The sequence below is a fragment of the Nyctereutes procyonoides genome, unplaced genomic scaffold (assembly GCF_905146905.1).
Source record: "Nyctereutes procyonoides isolate TBG_1078 unplaced genomic scaffold, NYPRO_anot_genome, whole genome shotgun sequence".
Classification (NCBI taxonomy): Eukaryota; Metazoa; Chordata; class Mammalia; order Carnivora; family Canidae; genus Nyctereutes; species Nyctereutes procyonoides.
The window spans coordinates 22,179,775-22,204,336 of record NW_026575036.1 but is presented as its reverse complement, the minus strand read 5'-3'; the positions used below and the strand labels follow the sequence as shown (position 1 = coordinate 22,204,336).

Here is a 24,562-nt window from a genome sequence, read left to right as displayed (position 1 = left end):
AAGGAGGGGCAGAGGGAGAGGGTGAAGTAGGATCCCCACTCAGCAGGGAGCCCTACACTACGAGGGGCTCAATCCAGGACCCTGAGATCATGACCTGGGTGAGCCACCTGAGTGGCTCAGCAGGTTAAGCGTCTGCCTTTGGCTCAGGTCATGATCCCTGCTGAGTTGGGAGCCTGCTTCACCCTCTTCCTCTGCCCCTCTCTCTACCTCATGCTCCTTCTCTCTCTCAAATAAATAAATCTTTTAAAATTCATGAAAGGAGAGGGAAATGTGGAAAACCCTGGATTTTTATATATACTTTTCTGTATCTGAATTATATAGGTACGTATATACTTACATATATATTTATAAAGAAGCACATATAAGTTCCTTCACACACAAAGAAATTTAGATGCTCAGTAAAGTGACACTTAATTGATTTAATGATTCAAGAGTTAATGCTGCTTACAAACGCGTGAGCCTTACTCCAGGGAGTGGCTTGGACATCCACACATTCTCAGTATTTATTTTCATCCTTGGAACACCTTCAGGAAACGTCACGTTGTTTCCAGGTTAGCGGCAGAGTCCTGCTAATTTACAATCTGCCACTTCTGTGGTCCTCTGGCCAGGGCTTTGGTGCTTTTATGCGCTCTCTGATTTGCAGCTAGGAGCCTGGGTGGAGGTGAGCATTATCCTAAATTGCCTCCATTTCTTTCTGTGCCTGCTCTGTCATTTCCACATCAGCACTTTGTTTCTCACCAGGCATCTGATAACTTCGATTCCTTTTTCAAGTTACTTTTAATACTTCAAGAACCATCCCTATTAAGTTCATTATGTTGATGATGTCAAGGATGCTACAGGGCAATTAATAACAATTTTGTCAGCATTTTTACCTCTATCCCTATGTTTAGGGAGAACCGAAAATATATTTTTGGGTATCGAGTGCTAATTCGTAGGCATGCAGAAATTACATGCCTCACAGTTTGACACCAAATCTTGTTATTATCTGGCTGCACATTATACTCATGAATTTCAAGCATGAGTGGGCAAAGCCTTCATTAAAAATTATGGACCCACTCTTTAGGAAAAAAAAAATGCTAACATCCAAAGTAAGGCTAGCATTTGGTAAGCTTTCAAAAGCACAGCTCTGTGATGGTTTCAGCCTGATTAACCATTCACACCTTTGCATTTGTTTTAGAGAACGAAACCACCTGCGGTTGTTTTTGTTTTTTTTTTAAAGGTTTTAAAGAGTAAATAATGTGATTGGACACTGCAGTCTGTTGTTTCTGCAAGTAAACAGAACAAGAGCTAGAGTCCAACAAGCTAGCAAATAATGTTTCTCAAAGGGAAGGAAAAATGAAGGCAGGGATGCTAGGGCAGTAACAGACATTACACCTGAAGAGCAGCACTTAACATTTTGAGGCTCTCCAGGTATCAGCCTTCCATTACTATAGCTACAATATTTGATGATTAACAACGATTGCCACCCGCTACCCTCATGCTCAAGTGTCATCTCAGGACCTATACAGTTCTGTCCAATTCTCTCTCCATTCAGTGTTTTCCATTTACCCCCTACGCCCCAATCCCAATCACCCCAGTGACCACAGGACTTCTTTGCAGATCCCTTCCTCTGACCAGTGCCAGCCAACACATGCGCAACACTCCAGTCTCTCAGACTGTTGGCCTTTTGTATTATGCGACCCTTGGTCCTCGTCACCACGTTTCTTCTCCACTTGCACATTAGCTACAATCTGTCAGCCAGCTGCACTACAGCAAGGATGCCAAAGAGCAGGGCAGACACTGACAGCTATTGACAGCATGGTCAATCATCACTTTTCCAATTGTGTAGAATCCCTGTAATTGGCTTTTTTTAGGCCTGTTAACTTTTTTTTTTTTTAAGTTCCCAAATGCACTTCAATTTTTACAAGAACGTTTCTGAAGTTTATTATTTTCCATCTGTACTAAAACACCCTATACCCAACATTTAAAACTCAACAATATATGATTAATTTTTTTAGGATGCCATGGCAACCAAGGATTATATCTGAATTTGAATAAAAGAACTCAGCCTCCCTCAAAAATCTTCTCTTAGCTGGAAAGAATACTAATATAATTTTATGTGGAGTCTTGTCAAGTGCATTCAAGAAATGTCAAACTATATTTTTAGCCGCAGAGTTTGCTTAATCCCATAAGACTCTATCTCGCCTTTATGTTGACAAATGAACAGGACTGAAATATCAGGGATCTGAGCTTCTGTCAAGATCCACTTCGCATCAAAAGTTGTTGTTCTCGTGCAGCTGTTTTCTCAAACTTCCGAATTAAAATCTACATTTACCTTATCTTATGATTGCCCTGGGTTTGCTATTGAATTCCTTTGTTGCCATACCTTAATTGACTCCAAGCTTTACTCTTATAGACAAGTCGATGAATGAACTGTTGTGAAAACGCAGCAGGAAAATCAGATGTGAGACTCCTGATAATTGTCATTGACTAGGAAAATGTCATCTTCACTCATCTGCTCCCAAATCAGCTTCCTGAATGCCCTATTTGGCCCAAACTCCACCTGCCTTCATGTTTTTCTGCATACAATCCTTTTTAGAGAATCTAAAATTCATATCTGAACCACATCTGCCACTTGACTTTACTAAAATAAACAGGACTCAAAGCTCCTGGTCAGAAAACTATTGAAATGCATGTCTTATTTTTGCCTCTAATACTGGTAGAGAAACTTTAAGAATATTTGGAACTCAGGGCCCATCAGAAGGGAAAAATTAGGAGACAAAGTCCAACGGCATTTAAAAATTCAAATTTACCTACTTTGTGTCAAGATTATCTTCTAAGATTCAGCATTTTTCAATACTACTTTTTGGACTTATTTTAGTGAATATGGACTATGATGTATACACTCAAGATGGTCTAGTCATCTCTTGGAAAGCATACTCGACATGTAAGTTTTCCTTAAGTAATATAACTTTTCATTGTAAATTTTCCTCACTTAACGTAATTTTCATCACTTAATGTGTAAGCAGTGAAAGTTCTGGCAGATGCCATAACATCAACATCAGGTATATTTATAATTTAGAGTGACCTACTTAAAACTGACCTCATTAAAACACAAGAAAAAAAACCTCGCTTAAATAGTTTGCTATGGAAATAGCGAATATACAATCTTGGTGTTAGTTCTTATTCATGTGAGAATGACAGCACAGTGAAAATAAAAAGATGTTAAAATTAGTAAAAAGTCTTCATTCAGAAAATGCTAATTGCAAACTGTATTTTAAGATGTTCTCATTTATGCAACACTATATTTTTTTAAATTAAGTAACACTAACAATATTAATAGTCATAATTCCACATGCTCTATCTTTTATCTCACAGCAGTTCACAGCCATATTGTCTAAGTAATAATTATGAAAAGCAAGCCACCCCCTGGGCGAGTGGCAATACTTACTAATGTTCAATGAAAGGTAAAGAATCCTGTTAAAGTGCATGGAGAATTGGGGAAGAGGGTCATTTGCTGATGGGAGGGGATGGTAGATTGGAAGGAAGTTTATGTAAATGACACTATATTTAAATAGGCAAAATTATAGGCTGTACTCTATATTATAAACTGGAGGGAGGTGAGGACATATCTGTCCTTTTAACTGCAGACGCAGACTAGTTGAATAATTTGAGCCCAAGTTCTGGCATAGGGATATCGGTCAACTTTATAGCAAGGCTTGCATTCTTTTAGAGGAATCCATTGTGAGCATCAGAAGAAACCCACAAAGTTTCTCTGTAAGGAACCCCAAGCAAATTCTGGAGTCTGCACTGGAGGCAAGGTAAAATTTACCGAACACTTGTACTGCCCCCGTGGCAACATGTGGGTCCTGGGGAAGCCAGCCCCGCTCTCATCCTTCTTCACTTTCATTCCCGACTCTTTTCTGTGTAGTCTCCCAGCACCAAAAGATTCCTCCCCCTGACTTCCCTTCAGCTTTGATACTGGATGGTCGTGACCCCCAAACATATGTCAAAATATTCCCATGCTCACCTTCCTAAAACCATCTTAGAGAAATGGTCCCTAACTTGCCTGCATATGAGAATCTCTGTGAATCTTTCAAAAATTCCAACATCAGGCTACAAACCAGACGAACCAAACTGCCATCTCTGGGAGTGGGATTCGGGCATCCCCACGGAATTCTGATGTAAAGACAAAGTTGGGGAAAACTGCCTTTTGAAATTCAGGTTAAAAAAAAAAAAAAAGCGGGACAACCAACTAAATAATAAGCTTGGTTCATTGTGCCTAGCAAGAAACTGCCTAAGAGCTCGATAAATACAGGCACCTTAATGATACTTAAATTCATTGAAGATTTCCCCAATGCATAATCATTAAGTATCCACCTGCACATCACTTCCCTGTGATAAAGCAAAGCTAGTCTAGTCAGTTGGTCAACAAATACAGCATGAGCTGTAGGTCTCTCTGCACCCACGCTGGCAGTGACTAACCTGACCGCAGTAACAAGCATTTCATTAACAATTCAGAAAGTGTTATTATGAAAATGGGGTGGTTTGGTTTTTGTTTTTTGAGGTTTGGGGTTTCTTTGCCCACCTGAGCCCTAATGGTTTGGGTGGAATGAGTGCTGAGTAGAGCAAGGACTCAAGCTGTTGTCACCAGCTGTGACTAAAGGGCAGGGAGGTCTTGTCTCAGCTGCGTGGTAGCAGTTACAACAAACAGGGAGGACCCAGCCTGTAGAGGACACACGAGTTCAATGAGGTGTGAGGGAGATGTTCCAGAACGGCACTTGCCCCAGATTCACTCCTCACGCTGACCTTTCAACGCTCCTGTCATGTGTCAGTTCCCAGCTTAACACTCCCTGTTCAGAAAGCATGAAACAGATGACCAGTGGGCAGAGTTAGTGCTGAAGTTGCATCCGATCCCACATTCCTGCTGCTTTTTTTTTCTCCTAAAGGAATCTGGGTATCTCTTCATAGGGAATATGCTCTCCGGTTCAAGGTTCAACATAGCTCCTCCCCCCATCCACCTCCTACACACCTTTTATCTCAGGCCAGATGTTTCACACTTTTACTAGATGAGTCTGGCCCTCGGGGCATCTGAATTGCAACCCCAGTACTTCTTATGTCTGCAAGTTGAACACAGAAAGCTACTGTCACCCATTAAAACCTCATCACAGACTGATGACTTAGGAAGCTGAAAAAAGTTTGGGGAGACATGAGTGGATCCAAAGATGGGGATAACAACTCTGCTCAGCAGGAGCACCTGCCAGCAGCCTAGCAAGTCTTGTTAGGGGCTGCCTGAGGGGGAGGCCTGAAGGAGGTTCCCTCAGGAGGAGGAAGTTTGCTTTCAATGCTGTGATATTATAACCATTTGTAGCATATTTAATATGTTGTAATGTTTATCTTTCACATATCTGTTCTTTTTAAAAATATTTTATTTATTTATTCATGAGAGACACAGACAGAGAGGCAGAGACATAGACAGAGGGAGAAGCAGGCTCCTCACAGGGAGCTCAATGCGGGACTCGATCCTGGACCCTGGGGATCACACCCTGAGCTGAAGGCAGATGCTCAAGTGCTGAACCACCCAGGCATCCCACATCTGTTCTTATTCTGTGGGTGCTGGGTGAATACTTATTAAGCAAACAGATTCATGAGTATGTAAGGGAGACCCTCAGAAGGATATTGTGCCACAAACATTCTATAATTTTATAGGATAAATATATCTGGGACGCCTGGGTGGCTCAGTCGGTTGGGTGTCTGCCTTTGGCTCAGGTCATGATCCTGGAGTCCTGGGATGGAGCCGCACATCAGGCTCGCTTCTCAGTGGGGAGGCTGTTTCTCCCTCTCCCTCTGCCCTTCCCCTTGCTCATGCTCACTTTTGCTCTCTCTCTCTCAAATAAATGAGTAACATCTTTTAAAAAAATATCTAAAAATGACACACAAAGACAACTTACTTGATGAGTTTTATTATATAGAAATACATTTATGGAAGAAAAAAGTAGTTTTTTTTTTTTCCATCCTCCATAGTAGGATGGAGGCAAAAAGATGATGTCTGAGGAAATATTTGGACTAAAATGAATTTGTACGATCTTCCATTTAGTAAAATACGCTCTGATTTTCACAGGTCCTTTGATACTAAAGAAAGTATTTTTGAGAAAATACTATAATCTACAGAGATAGTCAACTGGAACTATCAACAGCTTTATACAGATACCAGTGACACTACCTTATAAGGCTAGGAAAATAAAGTACCAATTTACAATAAAATTGTAAATAAAATTTTAAATAAAATTTAAAGTACTATTTACAATAATTAAATAGGTACTAAGAATAATTATTCTGCTTGTTTTTTAAGTGTTCATATAATCAAAATAAAGAATTTGTAAAAAAACAAAAAAACTTTTTAATACACATGGATTTGCATCATTTTTATATTTTAGAAAAAAATGAATTTTAAATGGTCTTTAAAAAGACTATTAGTGCTTAAGTTGCATCCAATCCCACATTTGTATATGCTATATCAATACAGTAAAATCAATCTGTTTATTAATAAATAAATATTTCAAAAATCATATAATTTTAATTATATTTAATCCCCTCTTAATACTCAGAAGAATTGTTTAATAAGCTTACATAATAAACTATAAGGTCACCATATAAATAAATAATCACTCAACAAATGAATGAATGAGTTAGATATCTAGCACCTCGTTAGGCAGAAAATTGGTTCATTTTGCTAATCTCTTGCTGAAGCAAAATAAAACGCACTTTTAAAAATCTACACTTAGATTTGCCAAAAACCTTCTATTGATTCCATCATCTCTAGCTGAAACTGAAAATGCCAAATAGAAATTATGATAATTATAACACAAGTCAAAGAAAAAAGTAGTCAGAGCTTGAAAATTATTAGGTTTCATTTTTCTTCAATAGCTACAGTTTCACAGTATCTTTTATGATATATTTTAAAACGTTTATGAGAGGTGCTATTCTTTTCAGTGAAAACAGATGGCTTCTCTCCAGGTTTCCTGTTTCATCTCAAGTGCCTGACTCATTTAGGTATTATTTCTCATATATCCTCTACTTCGAAGTCAAGAACAATTTGAAAATTTTAAGTTGCCACATGTGGTATCCTAACTTTTTTTCAATGAGCCCTGATCTATATAGTATTAAAGAAACTACTGAGGACCTAGTCATCTGTTGTATTTGATATCTTTAGACATGTCAAAGGTATTTATTTGATAATTATACATAACTTGTCAGTGCTTGATTGACTCCTTGCCTTTTGCAATATAATGTCCACAAAGCTACTTAAGATGTTGGGTGAGCAACTAGATAGACTGGTGAAGGATACTGGATGGACTCAGACCCAGGTCTGGGATAAACCTCAAGACATTTTCCCAGGCAGGGCCGAAGGACATTTTTTTATTTCCCAACCAGCCTCCAGATATGTAAGAACAGAGAAGAATATATGCCAAATGGGATTTTACTTAACCATTCATTAACAAAGTACCCCCCAACCCGGGCACTTAAAATACTTCAATTTCTTGAAACATGAGGTAATAGCTTTCATAAAACAACAACGAAACGTAAGTGCCAGGCACTTCATTGCTATAAATTTCTTTTTGATGTTTATAGAACATTTAACTACAAATGCAACATACACTGTGAATATAAAAAAAACCTTTAGTGCTCTAAAAATCCTTAAGGCAAACAACTGCTAACGGATAGCAATTCCATATAAACAAAACTTAGCGCTTAAATAACCTAGAATTGCAGGATCTCTCTTAATGATAGTATAATATAAAGCTATTCTTTTACTTTCTGCCAGTCCCAGAAATAAGAAGCCTTCAACCACCTATATTTGTCAAAAGGGGAAGAGGAATAAAAAGCTGAGTTTTTGAAAATTTAAAAGTCATAGTTTGGCTGGGGTGTGATGTACCATCACTTAGCACCTAAAAAGATATGTACTTCCCTCACCCCGACTAATGACAAAATTCAACAAATTTTATTAACACTCTGGGGAAAAAAAAGTAGCAAACCAACTTCTTACTAAGATCTGTGATTAGGGACGCCTGGGTGACTCAGTGGTTGAACACTGGCTCAGGTCGTGATCCCTGGGGTCCTGGGATCGAGTCCTGCATCAGGCTCCCTGCGAGAAGCCTGCTTCTCCCTCTGCCTGTGTCTCTGCCTCTCTCTGTGTGTCTCTCATAAGTAAATAAAAAAAAAAACCTTTAAAAAAGATCTGTGATCAAATATTCCCAAGAAAATGATTCAATTTGGCAGGATAGTCTAATAGTTGAAAACATTGAAGACTTTGGAAACTAACTAAACACTTACACACACACACACACACACACACACACACTGTGCTTGGCCCACAGGAAGAGGCACTACATAAGAGTTTTAAAAAATTACGAGGGGAATAATCCAACTACTTATAAAATAACTCTTGCCAAAAACAAAAAAGAGCACAGAACTTCTTTTCTGAGGTTCTACTGATATTAGGAAACAGTATTCATTTCATTGTATTACTGACTTTCAAAGGAAAAGTATCAGTGTTCCCTGGCTTTTATTTAAACTTCTTCAGGAAAATGACTGAAAAATGGTGCTTTAAAAGTGTGGAGTGCTATGTTAGGAAAATCATAAAGAATGTGCGGGCAACCCTTCTTCCGTCACCTGCCTTGAAGAAACAGAAATCAAGTAATAGAAATAAAGTATAATGGAAGGGAAAGGTGCTGAAACTGAATTGGGAATGGGAAAGATGAACAGTGAGTATCTCCTGCCTCTAGTGGGAATGTCTCTCTGTGAGAGATGGCCTTACTGTCTTTCGTATCTTACTGCTGTTCAATTCAGTACACTTTTTTAGATTCCTTTCATACTTACAATAATATATTCCATAAATTTTTAATAAATGAATATAAATTACATACAACATATCTATAACATACTATGGAATTTCTTATAGGCACTGAATTTATAAGAGTTAGAGCAGAACCAGAATTTGTGCTTCTATTCTTAAACATCAATGTGCTACAACCTATTTCACTCAGAAATCCTTTATTTCATGCCATACTGTTAATACTTTCAAAATCCAAGAGTCCTGAAAATTAAAAGACTCTTGATCACCATTTGCGATGCTCTCTGAAAATAGGTTAGACTCTCCTGTCTTATTAATTTTTTAGTGAGAACTTATTATTTTGAAGGAACATGAAACACAATGCTAAAATATTTATAGGGACATTAAAATATTTATAGGTGCAAAAGTAAAATGACCATATTTGGTAATGAATAAAAAGGAAATGTAAAAAAATAATTCTTCTATTATGCTCTTTGTTTCAATCAAATGGCCAAATGAACTGGCAATGATTTTTGACAATTACAGGACAATTACTATTAAATCTACTGTCCTTGGGGTTTGTCTGTGTCGCAGTCAATGTTGTTGCCCTGCCCAGACTCTCTTCACCTCCTGGTACAGGCCATTCCCCAAGAACATAACACCCACCCCCAGCGGATCAGGCCAAGGATAAATCTTTCCCTGCAGCACATTCATCACATGTTTGTTTGCTCCCTTCCTCATCTCCCTCTTATCTTCTCTCATCTCCCTACAGGTTTCTCTGAAGAGCACTTCCTCAATAAATTACATGCCCCCCAAATTTGTGATGCAAATTTGTGATGCAGGCTCTTTTATTGGGAATCTCCCTTAACATAGAATCTTTATAGAAAGAATATATTATTACCTAATTAAATTCTTGATCCAGTTTCTACTTGCACTGCATAAAATAATGAAGTGAAACCTGCAGATTCATCAAATATGGGATTCATCAATCATAGAGATAACTGAAGTCATAAACTAGCTCCAATGAATAGGCAGGGAAAGAGCAAAAGATAAAAACTCAAAGTTACATCAAGTTCTTGAGTCCAGCTCCAGGGGTTAAATAACTGATGTGTGTCCTTCATCTTGTCATATACACTTGCTCAATGAGTTTGCTAACTCTGATCCATCTTTCACAGGGTTAATTTTTTTTTAATTATTTAAGTTCGGCAAAGCTCTTCCTGCTACCTTATTTCAGATGCTAAATCAATTCAATTATGCTTTTATTCTGCCATTTTGATATAAGTGGGAGAGAAATAATTAGAAAACTGGCACTGATCATGATATGAATTGTCAAGCTCAGTTCCAGACAGAATAACAAGCTAGATGTAATGTCAGTTATATTATAAGCTATTGTTCGCTGACAAACCTAGCATTTGCAGAAGAGTCCACAGAATAAGGGCAGGTATACAATAGAAAATTTTGACTAAATAAGCTATTATTAATTTAGAGAAATGAAAATAACAGAGATAATCACAACTTTCCCTTAGTGAGCATGGAACAATAATAGAAAATAAGCAATAAGCATAGGACAACAGTAAAAACTCCTGCCAAAATTTAAGTTACTTATGTATATATATATATATAATTATAAATTTTATTTCAGATTTTCTACCTTTAAGCTACAAGGAATATTTTACTCTCAGAGCTGCAGAAATATTCCCTTCCTCTATTCTGTTCCAGATTTATATAAATACTAACTCAGGCGTAGAAATTATTCTCAAGCATACACCATTCTTTAATTCTGTGTCTGTCCAGAGACAGACTTAACCAATTTCTGTCTTATGTGTTAATAGCTCTCTGCTTAAGTGGATGAAGGGATATATCTCAACCTAGCTTCCTTTCTTCCCCAGAACCAGGAGCAAAACTGTGCCACTGACAGCAGTAATGACCACTCAAGGAACCCTCTGGCAGGATCTCTGAAACTCAATCTTTGTTTTACCTAAGAATGCCTTTTATACCCAAAGGACACATCACAATTCTGGGAGAATTACATCAATAATCTATTACTTCCAACCAAGGGTGTTTACAAGCATGTGTCCTCCTGGCTATGGAAACCAGCTCAGCAGGCATATGGGGGCAGAGGGATGGGAAGACTCTAAGCAATATAGTTCTCCCTCCGCCTTTTCAGCATTCTATAATGTCCATGTTAGGACACTAGGTCATAAAGTGGAATGATAATGGTAAAAGAAATGGAACTTAATGCACATGTGCTCTTATGATCTATTTATTCTTCAATAAACATTGCCTAAGCATCCATTCCGTGACTGGGACTGTGTTGAGTGCCACAAGTGACACTAGAATACCCTTGAGAAGTTTATAATCAAGTAAAGAAGAGTATTCAGCTTTATTTCTTAAATAGTCTTTTGGATCAGAGATAATAACAACATAAATATGAATTACACAATCTCTGAAAAAATAGAAAATATGTGAAAAATAGGAAGGCAAAATTTGTCAGTCAAATATTTAGAGGAATAATGCAGCATTTACACCTAAAACAGACATAGTTAAAATAAAAGGGTGAAATATATTTTTAAAAACCCTTTCTTTTTCTAAAATCATATTCTTGCTAGATTCAGTACAGATAATTAGCAAATTTTAAAATTTTATTTCTTGTTATAATCCAATTACTTGTTATAATCCAGGATATATTTTTTCAATCTAAAGGCATTTCCAGGGCAGCCCCAGTGGCGCAGCGGTTTAGCGCCGTCTGCGGCCCAGGGCGTGATCCTGGAGACCCGGGATCGAGTCCCGCATCAGGCTCTCTGCATGGTGCCTGCTTCTCCCTCCTCCTGTGTCTCTGCCTCTCTCTCTCTCTCTCTCTCTGTGTCTCTACGAATCAATAAATAAAAATCTCAAAAAATTTTAAAAAATAAAGGCATTTCCACATGAGCATATTAAGTAAATTTGTCTAGCTCTAATAGAACTCTGAATTTCAAGAAGAAAAAATAAAGTCTAAAAAAATAAATTAATAAAGTCTGTTAAAATCACACACAATTTACAAAACTGTAAAAACATGAAGTAAAGCCAATTGGCAAAAAACTAAATTGTCTTTTGTATGTATTACATCTCTTTACGGTGTGAGCTTTGCTAGTAGCAGCACATACATGCACAAAAGCCCACAGACAATCCTGGGAAAAATATGTTGAGGCCAACCAAGGTCCTATGAGTATTAGGATTTGATACACACCATATGTGGTTTTATGATGAAAGATGCTTTATGACTTCAGTCTTTTTACCATTCAATTATCTTCTTTAGGTCATGGCTCAACTTCACTTCATTTGTACCCTCCCCCAACCATGAACCTCAAACTTGGACTCTGATGTCCCTATCATCATCATAAACCATATACCATTTTTTGCTGTAACAGAAAAGCCACTAGAGCAAGTAGAAGTAGAGCAAGTAGAAGTAGAGGCTGTGGAAAAGAGCTAGAGGCTGTCTAGCTATAGATAGACAGGAAGTGATTTTTCCTTCTGGTATTAAATGGGGAGTGGAAGCAAATGTCATCTTGATGTCCTCAGAATCCCTTGCCACCTTAGACCCAGGCAGAGCCTGTGATTTTTGTCTTCTGAAGGAGAGATGGTAAAACTGTAGAAATGTGCTGTGGGATGGGCGAACACCTCTCACTCCTGGCCCAATGGCAGAGTGTGGGCAAATTTGTGGATACACGGCAATGGCATCGCATGAGATGCCCAGTGCTTTTATTTCATCATGAAGGCAGAGCTCTTCTCTGCTCCCATCAACATAAAAGGCCAGCTCAGTGCTGAAGGATACCACCTGTCACATTAGGTATTTATATTAAGTTTTTAAAAAATCTATTTGACAATACAAACAGTAACTTTAACCATGACTTAATATATCTTTTGTCCTCTAAATGAGGCATCCCACAGACCTAAGAATAGTTAGGATTGCCTAGGAAATTGAACCTAGTGGAGCTTGAAATTTCCGTAGTGTGAGGGCCAAAGAGAGTTGTCAGACCAGTTGACATCGGCCATGCTTGGGGATCACATCATTCCTGGTGTGCCTTTTAAAACCATGGGGAAGTTTTGAATTATTTCCATAAAAGAAAAATTCTCCATTTCAGAAATACATTAAAAGGCACACTTTTATTGGAAATGTAAATAGTCACTTACTTTTCCATGACAGTCACCTTCATCATTGATATTCACTTCATGATGAGAATTCTATAGACAAATGAAGGTCAGAGCTCCTTAGACTCCTCTCAGGAGGAAAACTATTATTTTTTAAAATGTTATCAATGCACACATATGTAGACATATAAATATTTATATGGAAACCTACCACCTAGTCAGTGAATAAAAATGGGAATAGAAATGATGTGCTCTGAGAAGCCTCCCTGTGTGACTGTACTTTCAAATCAGGAGAGCACTGTGTTTCTTTTGCCATTTCTACCTCAGTGTCTAACAGGGAAAGGTCAATATTTCATGTAATGGGAGCAGAAAAGGACTTTAGAAGGAAAACATGTGAGGCCCCAGAAGGTGAAGTGACTTAAGATCACACTAGGGTCAAACCTAACACACAGTTTTCTTGATTTTCAATCCAGTCCTACCTCAGTGATACTGGAATTATTGATCAGAGTAATAAGCTATGGTGTTGTATTATAAAAGGTATTATAAAAGGTAAAAAGTTATCAGGTTAGCTAGTAAAACTAGCAGGCATTACAGTAGTAAATTTAGGAGAAACAATGAAGGTCAGCCAGACCTTAGAGAGAGAGAGAGAGACCACAGATGAATTGTGGAATTATTTGTATTCTGCTAAGCCACAGAGTAGGGCAGATGAGTGCACGGTAGAAATCCAAATAGAAAAGGTAAGGGTCTTTGGTCAAAGCTGCACCATGCATTCGCCTCTCAGGGCTGCCCTAGAAATTGGACCCTACCTTATGATTCAAAGAAAAAAAAAAACCCTAATTAAAAAAATAGAACCAATAAATAGGGGCAGAGCCATATATAATATCAGAGACACAATCTTGAGGGAAAGTCTGGGGAGGGCTTCGATAGAATAGGGCCACAAATAATAACGATGTCATCACAACGAAGAAAATGATTTCTGTAACAAATGGTGGACTTGAGCCTGAAAAATGCAGGGTAAGGTACTAGGGCTTGTGGATCTGGTGCTTTGATCAGGGGCAGTGGTACATGGAAGTCAGGAAGTAATGTATCATATGGTCTTAGAGTGTTCTAGCACTGGGACTGGAAGGAAACTCCAGATACCCTGGACCCCAGGCCTGAGATAAGGTAGGGAAAACATTAACAGCTGCAATCAAGCACTTATGTCTCTCTCGCATTGCAGCATTTTAAGTCCTATCACAGGACCGCACACTTTATCTTCATAGAAAACCCAAAACACGGGTAGCAACTATTAGCCCCTTTAAAGAAATGTGCAAACTAGGGCTCAGAGGACTGCATATTATGTGTGGAAGATCAAACTGGACATAGCAAGGTCAAAGAACCCAAATTTCTGAATTCACTTTTCCATTTTATTAAGCAGATTTACCATAAAATGGAGTTTAAAAAAAAATCAAAATCCATAGTTCATGCAGAAATTTTTCAAAAGGCATCACCTCATATTTCATGGAAATTACATGTTTAAAGTTTTCCTTCTAGTTTCCATTCTAATAGGGACATAGTTTTAGAAAGGAAACTATTTTCTGTTTAGTCTTCCTTCTAACTAGTGTTTCCCAATGGAAATAGAAATTTTGACATGAGGCAGCCTGGTCTTAATGTCTAGCTTTTTTTTTTTTTTTAGAATTTTCTGTTTTTTTTTTTTTTTTTTTTTTTAATAAGCTGTGTGCCTAACATAGGGTTTTAGCTCACAACCATAAGATCGAAAGTCACATGGGCTACCAACTGAGTCAGCCAGGCACCCTGATGTCTGGCTTATTCTAAATGTCATATCTAGTGATTACAAATAAATCACTTTTCCAATCTGGATTTTAAAGTTAATGGAATGGGATGCATCTGGTACTTTGTTTTGTTAACATTATAAAATTGAATAGGGGTGGGAGGAGGCTCAAAATAGGCTATACAAATTATTTGGTAGTCACTTAATACTCTTGCAGGATGATCACAGCAGTAGCAGTTAAGATATAACTGTTTCCTGTCCTCTGATCATCTGTTCTAGGTAAGACATAAGGCTATCCATAAAAAGGGCAGAAATTGTTGTGACAATCTACCTGCAGTATTTGGAATACATTTGTAAGGGTATGTCCCTGCCGAGTCTTGTTTTGATAAGGCATCCTTTCCTTCGGTAGGTTTTCTCATTTTTAGGTGAAGCTAATTGTGATTAACTGCACTTATGAAAGATGTCAACAAAGGTTAACATGCTCCATTTTTATGAGAATTTGTACTCTGAGATTCTCTTATAAACTTATAGGACCTAGAGCTTTTGAACTACATACTGTATTTAATTAATCCAGTGGTTTAAACAGAGGTACTCATCTATCAATGGACACTTGGATTGCTCCCATATCTTGGCTATTGTAAATAAGGCTGCATAAACACAGAGGTGCATATGTCTTTTTGAATTAGCATTTTGCTTTAGTGGAGGGTAAAGATGTGGGAGATTGGGAGATAGATAGATAGATGATATATATAGTAGAATATTATGCAGCCATAAAAAGGAAGAAAATAAATCTTGTCATTTGCAAAAACATGGATGAACCTAGAGGATTAAGCAAAATAAATCAGACAGGAAAAAGACAAACATCATATGACTTCAGTCATTTGTGTAATTTAAGAAACAAAACAAACAAACAAAAGGAATCAAACAAAAACCCAGACTCTTAAATACAGAGAACAAACTGAGGGTTGACGGAGGGGATGTAGGGGGATGGGCTAAATCAGTGGATAGGGATTAAGGGAGGCACTTGCGATGAGCACTGGGTGTTATATGTAAGGGATGACTTACTAAATCTACTCTTGAAACTAATATTACATTATATGTTAACTAACTGGAATTTAAATAAAAACTTGAAGCAAAACAAACAAAAGCAAATAAACAAAAGAGACAGACCAAAAAAATAAGACTCTTAAATAGAGAAAACAAACTGGTGGTTGCCAGAGGGGAGATGGATAGAGGATGGGTGAAGCTGACAAAGGAGATTAAGAGTACACTTATCTTGAGCACTGAGAAATGCACAGAATTTTTGACTCACTATATTGTTACAACTGAAACTAATATAACACAATAACTACACTAGAATAAAAAAATTTTAATGAAAAAAGATAAAAGTCACTCTCTTGACAGATAAACTCAGCATGAAATATGGTTTGTCTATTTGTTGCAGGCTTATACTAATAATGCACCATTAAGTTTGTAGGTTCAATGAAGAAAAAAAAATGTAGAACACTATTTTAAAAGCCCTAAACTACACTTGTGGTGAGCATAGCATAACATACAGAGATGCTGATTCATTATGTTGTATACCTGAGACTAATGTAAATTTGGTGTCAACTATACTCAAATAAAAAAATTAAATACAAATAAAAGAAAATACTACCAATAAAATTGTGTAATATGTGTTGTGAAAAAAATTTTTTAAATAAAAACAGTTGTTAGAAATATTTCATATGGTCCTCCTGAGACAGGCCAGACAACATTCCTTACCCGAAAATTGCACATGTCAAAAAACAATCTTGACAAAATTATTGAGAACGTCACAGGGAAGTTTCTATTAATTTTAAGAATGTGTATATGTTTGTATGCCCATACATATATATGTCAACAATAAATATTTCCTGGTGGACAGCCATCATTAATATGACAGTTGTGTTAATTTTTCTCAGTTGTATTAATTTTTCCATATAGTGCATATAATCTCTTAATTTTTTCTGTAGTCATGTTTTGTTTCACTCAAGAGAGAAGTAACTCTTTAGCTCTAAACCCATCACAAGCGATGTCTACCCAACATTGTTTCTTCCATCTACTGTTCGAAATGGGTGAAGTTAAAATTTCTTACCATCCAAGCTGTGACAAAGTCCCCCATCCAGGTCCCTACTGCAGCTAATTTCATGAAACTTTCATTTCGGATGCCCATATAGTCTGTAATGATATATGCTCTGTGGAAACAAACACACAAGACATTGTCCAGACTGAGAGAGCCGTATCGTCAAAGCGTTCTTGGTTTCAGCAACACGCAAAGGGACTTCCCTCCCTTTCAACAAGCTCTTCTGCTTTGGTCTCATCACATACGCTCACAGATCTGAAAGGCTAGGAAGAGCTCTGAGGGTGTCTGGGTCAGTTCCAATTAGATTTGAAACCTGACTGTGGCTCTCTCAATTACCATGTGCATTTCATTTTCAAGCTGGAACACTGACAACAGTTTTTGAAAAATCAAACAGAAATACTCAGCAAAGGCATCATTTCATGCTCACTCAGGTATGAAGAGAGTGGAAACAATTCCTGAATCAGAGTAACTTGAAAGGAAAGAGAAAAGCTCGCTTTTCCTTCAGGTCTGTCGACTCAGAACTACTGAAGAGGTACTGGGACTAGGCTTTGGATGTGATGTCATACTTGAAGGATGGTCAAAAAAAATGTCCATTTGGGAAAATTAAAATTTAATTCAAATCGATGTGGTTTAAATTATTACTTAAATAAATAACGGTAACCAGACTTAATTTTATCTCTTTTTGTGTCACATATCCCCCTGTCTGCACCCTATAACACCAATTCATGTTCTTCCCGGCCCAAGGAGAGATTCAAAGGCACAAATGATCATTAAACACAAGTAATGAGACTATGCTTATTGCATGTAATTTTCATTTCCTCTTCCTCATTTGATATTCAAGAAAGTCTAAGTATTATTTTCCAATTGTACAATTTCTCTGGGAAAACTGGGGCACAGGGAGATCATTTAACTTGCCCAATCAATACCACATAACTAATGAACGGTAATTAGGAATGAGCTAAATTTCTCTGTCTCTTCTTCCTCTCTCTCTCTTTTTTTTCACTCAGGATTTTTTTTTACTTTAAATTTTTTCTGTTTCTTAAACATAATACCTGTACAATCTAGAATATTAGTTAATCTTGATTCTTCTTAGATTAATTTTTAAGCAAAATATAGTAGAAAATGCTATGTTTGTTATTTAGTGAACCTTTGAAGGAATACTTTTTTGATGTAGTAGAGAGGTAAATCATCTCCAATTCAGTTGTGTGTGTGTGTGTGTGTGTGTGTGTGTTTTCTGGAGTTCTTTCATATAGTTTTGTTATCCATAAAATAAACAAATATTTAAATAGTTTTACTTAACAAGAAAAACTTACTCTTAAAAGCACTTTTTTCCACAAGCTTCATCCTCTTACCTTAGAAAATCTTTATAAGAATTAAGATCTCACCTCAGAAGTCTCTATTCCATAGGTTTCCCAAAAAACCAAAATAATTATAGCTACCATAAACTGCCTGCTAACAATAATCCAGAGATCATTATAAGCACTTTAAATACAGTGTCTCCAACAGCTTCCATGTCAGTGCAATGACATGTATTATTATTCCTGTTTCACAGATATGGAATTGAGGCCTTAGAGAGTGTTTGCAACATTCTCGAGGTCCAGTAAAATGGACAAGGTGTGAATCCTAATTTGATTGACTACCAAATCCAGACACTTAACCACTGTGCTGTATCTTCTTCCTACAACGGTTAAGGATATATATAAAAAAAATATCTACTCTGTTCCCTAGTATTTAGTAGACAAGGAAGATCAAGACTTATTTCCTTTGAGGATAATTCATAACAGAAATCAAGTAGCAGGCAGGATCTGAAGTCCCTTAGAGTTACCAGCGATTCTTAGACTCCCACTGAGTTCCCCAATCTAAGCAGCCTCTATGTGAAAGCCCCCATGTGAACTTGGACAGTTTGGTCTTATTTCCTTCAGTATCACTATTGCATTGAACTCAGCATACTTTAGGGTATTAGTTCTCATAATTGTCCAGCTCTTTCAATGACACTTATTTTGAAGGATGTATTCAAGGACACATCCCTACCTGCCTACTTTGTCTAAAACTAGATAATAAACTCAAGGGGGACGGGGAGTTATTTTGGCCATTCTTTTTACCATTGATTTCCCAGCACTTAGAGCACTGCCTGCATATAGTAGGTGATCAATAAACATTTGCTTAATGTATGAATTAATGAAGCAAGCCAAGTTATTCATATTTTTTTTTCAATACGGCATGGTAGATCTAGGCATAGCAAACCCAAGAAATAGCAGTAAAGTGAGATTTGAACTGCAAGCATGTGTGAGTACTGAATGCAATTGGTAACAACGAACAGGAAATAGCACAATTTATGAAATAACTAGTATATATAAAAGCGAAGAGTGATATATAAAAGGTAGTAGGCTTTCTAACTTCTGCTGCTTTAGACAAATACATAGAAGAAATACAAATAACCTATCACAAAAAATTGCAAGTGCTAGTTCATTGATTTGCATATTGATTAACAGTAACAATATTTCCTGTTCTAGTTGTAAAAGACACAGTGTGTATACCTTGACATCAGCAATGTTAGCCAGTTTGAATATCACATTGCTCTCTACAAAATTGAAGCTGTAAAGCTTCATACCCAATGTTTTGGGGAGTGATTCAGAATTAAATGTTATTTGCTGGGAGGCACCATTAACGTTTTAGTTTTGTTTGGAGTTTTAGCTAATTATTTCAACTATTCATACATCTTTTGTTTGCTTTATACTTTAGCTAGTTATTTCCACTGTGCATAGATCTAGAAAATCTTGTAGTTCTATCAGCCTTCCAGGTATATATCAATCATTGGTATGTATTGTTTTTTAATTCTAAATGAATTTCTTTACAGGCTATAACTTCAGTTTTTATGTTTTTCTTGAGATCTCAAGCTTAAATGTCAAATCCATAACAGATGTGTGGAAACTTCAATATGCAGGATCTTGGAAACGTTCATAATTACCAAAACAGCCTGAAAAGCTATCAAGACTATCACATCTAGTGAAAACTGTGTGCTAAATAGGCATAAATTAATAAGATCCTGACATAGGCTAAATAGTCAATAAAACTATAATCTAGGAAATTGATCTATAGGTGAGAGTCTTGATCACTAGCAACAAAAGTTCCAGTTCACTTCAGTTTATTACTTATATGTGCATGGATGTAGTCAATGCCAGGTGATTTAGGAGTTGAGTCTCTGAAAGTTTAACAGGAGGCAGTAAACATAGATCACCAAACCAATATGGATTCATGCTTCACTGAAGATCCATCTGTGGCCAGCTGGATTCATAGTGTCACAGCTGTCTCTCCCAGCCATGTTTGGGCAACATAAACAAGATTGGGGGCTTCATACACAAGGAAATCATGGATAAGGAGTCCACTTACAAGAGTACAGTCCTGCATTAAACACAATGAAACTAAAGTGAAAATTCTAAGAATTCTTACAACATTGAGGAACAAGTTTTGTCACTACAAAGCACCAGGAATTAAACCTAGATTTATTAGATCAACCTCCTCTCAATCTTTTTGTGCCTGTAATGAAATGATGAACAGCCTTCAATCCAGTCACTTAGTGAACTACTATCCAGATTACCACATTTTAGTATTTTTGCTCAAAATTCTTAGTTCTTGCTTATTGAAAGGCTTTGATGGAGCTCAATCTCTGTATATGATGGAGCTCAATCTCCAAGACCTAGGAGAAGAACCCCTGAAGGAAGATGCGTTGGAATGTCAAATTCCTGCACACAATTATTAGAAGTAACCTGGAATAATTAAAACCGCATCTGGGGATCCCTGGGTGGTGCAGCGAATTAGCGCCTGCCTTTGGCCCAGGGCGCGATCCTGGAGACCCTGGATCAAATCCCGCGTCGGGCTCCCGGTGCATGGAGCCTGCTTCTCCCTCTGCCTATGTCTCTGCCTCTCTCTCTCTCTCTCTCTATGTGTGACTATCATAAATAAATAAAAAAAATTTAAAAAAAAAAAAAAACCGCATCTGGACCTGACAATACTTACAGATAAAATATCACTTCAAATTTCCCAGCTTCAGCTATATATACCCTCTACTTTTTATAAGGAAGACGTATATAAGAAGACAGCAGATGAGGTTTTCATTGAACAAACTCACCGTGACTGTGAGTACATTCACCATACATCAACTTATTCCCTTCATCCTTTGCTTTGTTTCAGCCTACTCAGTGAAACTCGTCTGTACTAGAGACAGAAACCTTAGTATATCAGCAATTCCTCCCCCTCCTTTACTCCTAACATTTGATTAATCACTAAGGATACTTCTGAAAGGCTGTTTTTCTGTCGTCACTACTACCAATGTCTTAATCCTGTTCAGAAACCCCTCTAATCTAAATTAAAGAAACAGCCTCCTCTTTCTTTATGACTGTCTCCCTCTTATTTCAGACTCTGTATCGCCACTGTCGTGACCCCTGGGGAAGTAATACATCATACCGAAGGAGCAGGAATCCTAGAACCAGAAAGTCCTGGGTTTGCAAACTACCTCTGACTTTATGACCTGGGAAAAATGATAAACTTCTTCCCTTATCGGTGGAGTGAGCATGAAAAATACCTATTTCTCACACAGTTTTCCTGAAGATTAAGATTATTTCATTTTTGAAATAAGAACGTAAAGCTTCTAGCACAAAAATTTCATAATGGGCATGTAAAATATGCCAGATCTCTAGTCTCCTGGGTCCCACTTTCTAAAATAATACAGTGACTCCCACTGTCACGAGAAAGCATGGAGAAGACTGCCCACTCTCTGCCAAGCCATCCTTTCATGAATCACTATATTGTACACCTCTCCCTTCATGTCACAATCTCCTTTTATTAGGCCCTCCACCTCACCATGAAATCAATCTCACCGAATACCCCTCTATTCTATAATGTGCCTTAGGATCTTTTTTTTTTCTTTTACCTTAGTAAAGAAATGTGCAATGTTCTTTTTTTGGAATGCTATCTCTTTTCTTCTGGCCTGAGATTACTAACTCAACCTAGCCACTGAGAAATCTCCTGCCATTACGCCTGAAAGTTGTCCCTTCCCTGGTATTACCAAAACACTTTGAATATACTTCTGTGTTAAATCATCTCCCTAAAACATCTTTAGGGAGATGATTTTCATGATTTGCTCACACTGTCCTTCTCTCCCACAAGACTTAGCTCATCAAGGATAAAGAATATGTTTCATTTGGCCAAGCAGGTACATTTTTTGCCCAGTTTATAGTTACAATTTAGGGAGAGCAATAAATATTTAAATGAATTAAGCAGTCACTTGATTAATGTAAAATTACTTAGATCATCTGACACCAGGGCCACACTAGGGAGAGGATGAAAGGATAAAAGGTTTTAAAAATCTGCAAAGTAAGATAAACTAAAAAGAAATATCAATTATGAGCAGGCCATGTAACTATGATGTTCTAACAAAGAACAGAATATCACTGTATCATTTTTATTACCTCTTCTAGAATAAAAAGCTAGAGATAAGAATATAATCAAATCAAAGTAAAGAATATATCCTTGACTTCTGCAATTACATGCTGTAAATTTATTTAATTTGAATGTAATTTAGTTGATGAATAATGAAAAAAAGTAAAGTATTGTAAAATCTCGGAATGGTATCTACAGAATCCTATTATTTAAAAGGATCCTTTTAAATTAAAAATAGAACTACTATATAATCCAGTAATTCCACTATGGGGCATTTACCCACAGAATATGTAAACACTGGTTCAAAAAAATACATGCACTCTTACGTTTAATGGAACATTATTTACAATAGCCAAATTGTGGAAGCAGCCCAAGTGTCCTTCCACAGATGAATGGACAAAGAAGATGTGGAATATTACTCATCCATGAAAAACAATGAAATCTTGCCATTTGCAGTAACATTGGTGGATCTAGAGAGTATAATACTAAGTGATGTAAATCAGAGAAAGACAAATGCCATGTGATTTCACTCATATGTGGAGTTTTAAAAAACAAAATATACGAGCAAAAAAAAAAAGAGAGAGAGAGAGAGAAACAAACCAGATAACAGATTCTTAAATATAGAGAACAGAGTGATGGCTACGAGAAGTGAAATAGGTGATGGAATTACACTTATCATGATGAGCATTGAGATTACTCATTCTATTCAAGATAGAATTCTTGAATCACTATATTGTATACCTGAAACTAATATAACACTGTAGGTTAATTATACCAGAATTAAAGTTAAAAAATAATAATAAATAAATAAGTGATGGGGTTGTAATGTACAGTATGGTAACTATAGTTAATAGTATGGTATCAGATATTTTGAAGTTGCTAAATGTGTTGATCTCTTTTTTAAAAAAATGATTTTACTTTTGGGGGGAAAGCAAGAGAAAGCACAGCAGGATAGGTGAAGCAGAGGAAGAGAGAGAACCAGACTCCCCACTCAGCAGGGAGCCCAACGCAGGGCCATCCCAGGACCCCAGGATCATGACCTGAGCCAAAGACAGACACTTAACTGACTGGGCCACCCAGGCGCTTAAAAATTCTCATCACAAGAAAAAAATTATAACTATGTATGTTATACATACATAATGTTAAGTAAGCTTAGTGTGGTTATCATTTGGCAATATATACAAATATCAAATCAAAATGTTGTACACCTCAAACTAATATAACAGTTATGTATCAATTATACCTCAGTAAAATATCAACAGAAAAATGGCAAAAAAATAGTAAGTAAATAAATAAAAGAAAAGAATCCTTATAAAAGAGACTGGATAGCAATATGTAACTTTGTGTACCAATTTGCTGGCACAAGCAATACAAGAGCTATATAGTAAAATACACTTCTTTTATTCATGTGAAAAAAGAAAGCAAATTTATTTCACTGCCCTTCAAATGGATACTGCCAAACTACATTTGTTGCTTGTTCTTTGAAGTCAAAATTTAGAAGTTTACTAGGCTATAAAATAATACAGTCTCAAATCTAATTTTAAAGTTATAGAATTTTTTTGGCTATACCTCAAGTTTCTATCTTAACTCACATATTTTTTCCTCACCTTCACAAATACTCCAGGAATATGAAATCTAATTGGATGCCCAAAATGGGCCTATCTTCTACTTCTAATAAACACATCCAAGATACTTCATGTATCTTTACTGAAGTCGCTGGAAAAACAATAGAAAGAATAAAAATTTTAAATCCTGAACTTTTTGCTGAGAGCCCCCAATAAATCCCCACAGGAATCCAGAGAGCCACAAATTACTTAAAATTAATTTTATATCTAACTTGATCACATTTTAATGTTAAATAACATTCAGTGTATTTATAACTGTTCAGATAAAATATATCTGAATTGTAAAGTGAATTGTGGAGCTATGCCAGAATGGCATTAATTAATTTATCCTACATAATGATGCTTCCTTCCAAATGAGAGACATAAAATAACATAAATTCTGTTAAGATTCCGATGCTGCTCAAAGTAGAACAAAAAGCAAGTTCAATTTGAATGGATGTTTTTCAATGAAGGTAAGTGTTCAGGGCTGTTAATAGGTCAAAATAGATAAGAAATAATGGAACAAAAACACTGGGACATATATACAATAATTAACTTTTGGCAGAAACTATAATTTTTCCACTGTGTGTAATAAAATAAACATGAAAAATGAGATTGTCTTTATACTGCCTGCAAAATTTTCAAATCCAAAGCATAATTGCTTTGTGATGGAATGACAATTACTCTTTTCCTTCTCTTCTCCC

At 36.6% G+C, this 24,562-nt stretch overlaps 1 protein-coding gene across 3 annotated transcripts in view; it reads right to left on the bottom strand.

The window, feature by feature from the left end:
* Positions 1-24,562, bottom strand: part of TMEM117 (transmembrane protein 117) — a 475,906-nt gene that overhangs the window by 210,192 nt on the left and 241,152 nt on the right. For 2 of the 3 annotated variants that reach the window (XM_055318966.1, XM_055318965.1), the window contains exon 4: positions 16,828-16,927. The exons of the other annotated variant lie outside the window; for it this stretch is intronic. In XM_055318966.1, the coding sequence (XP_055174941.1) occupies positions 16,828-16,927 (100 nt within the window). The remainder of the gene's footprint in view (positions 1-16,827; positions 16,928-24,562) is intronic. 3 annotated transcript variants of the gene reach the window in all.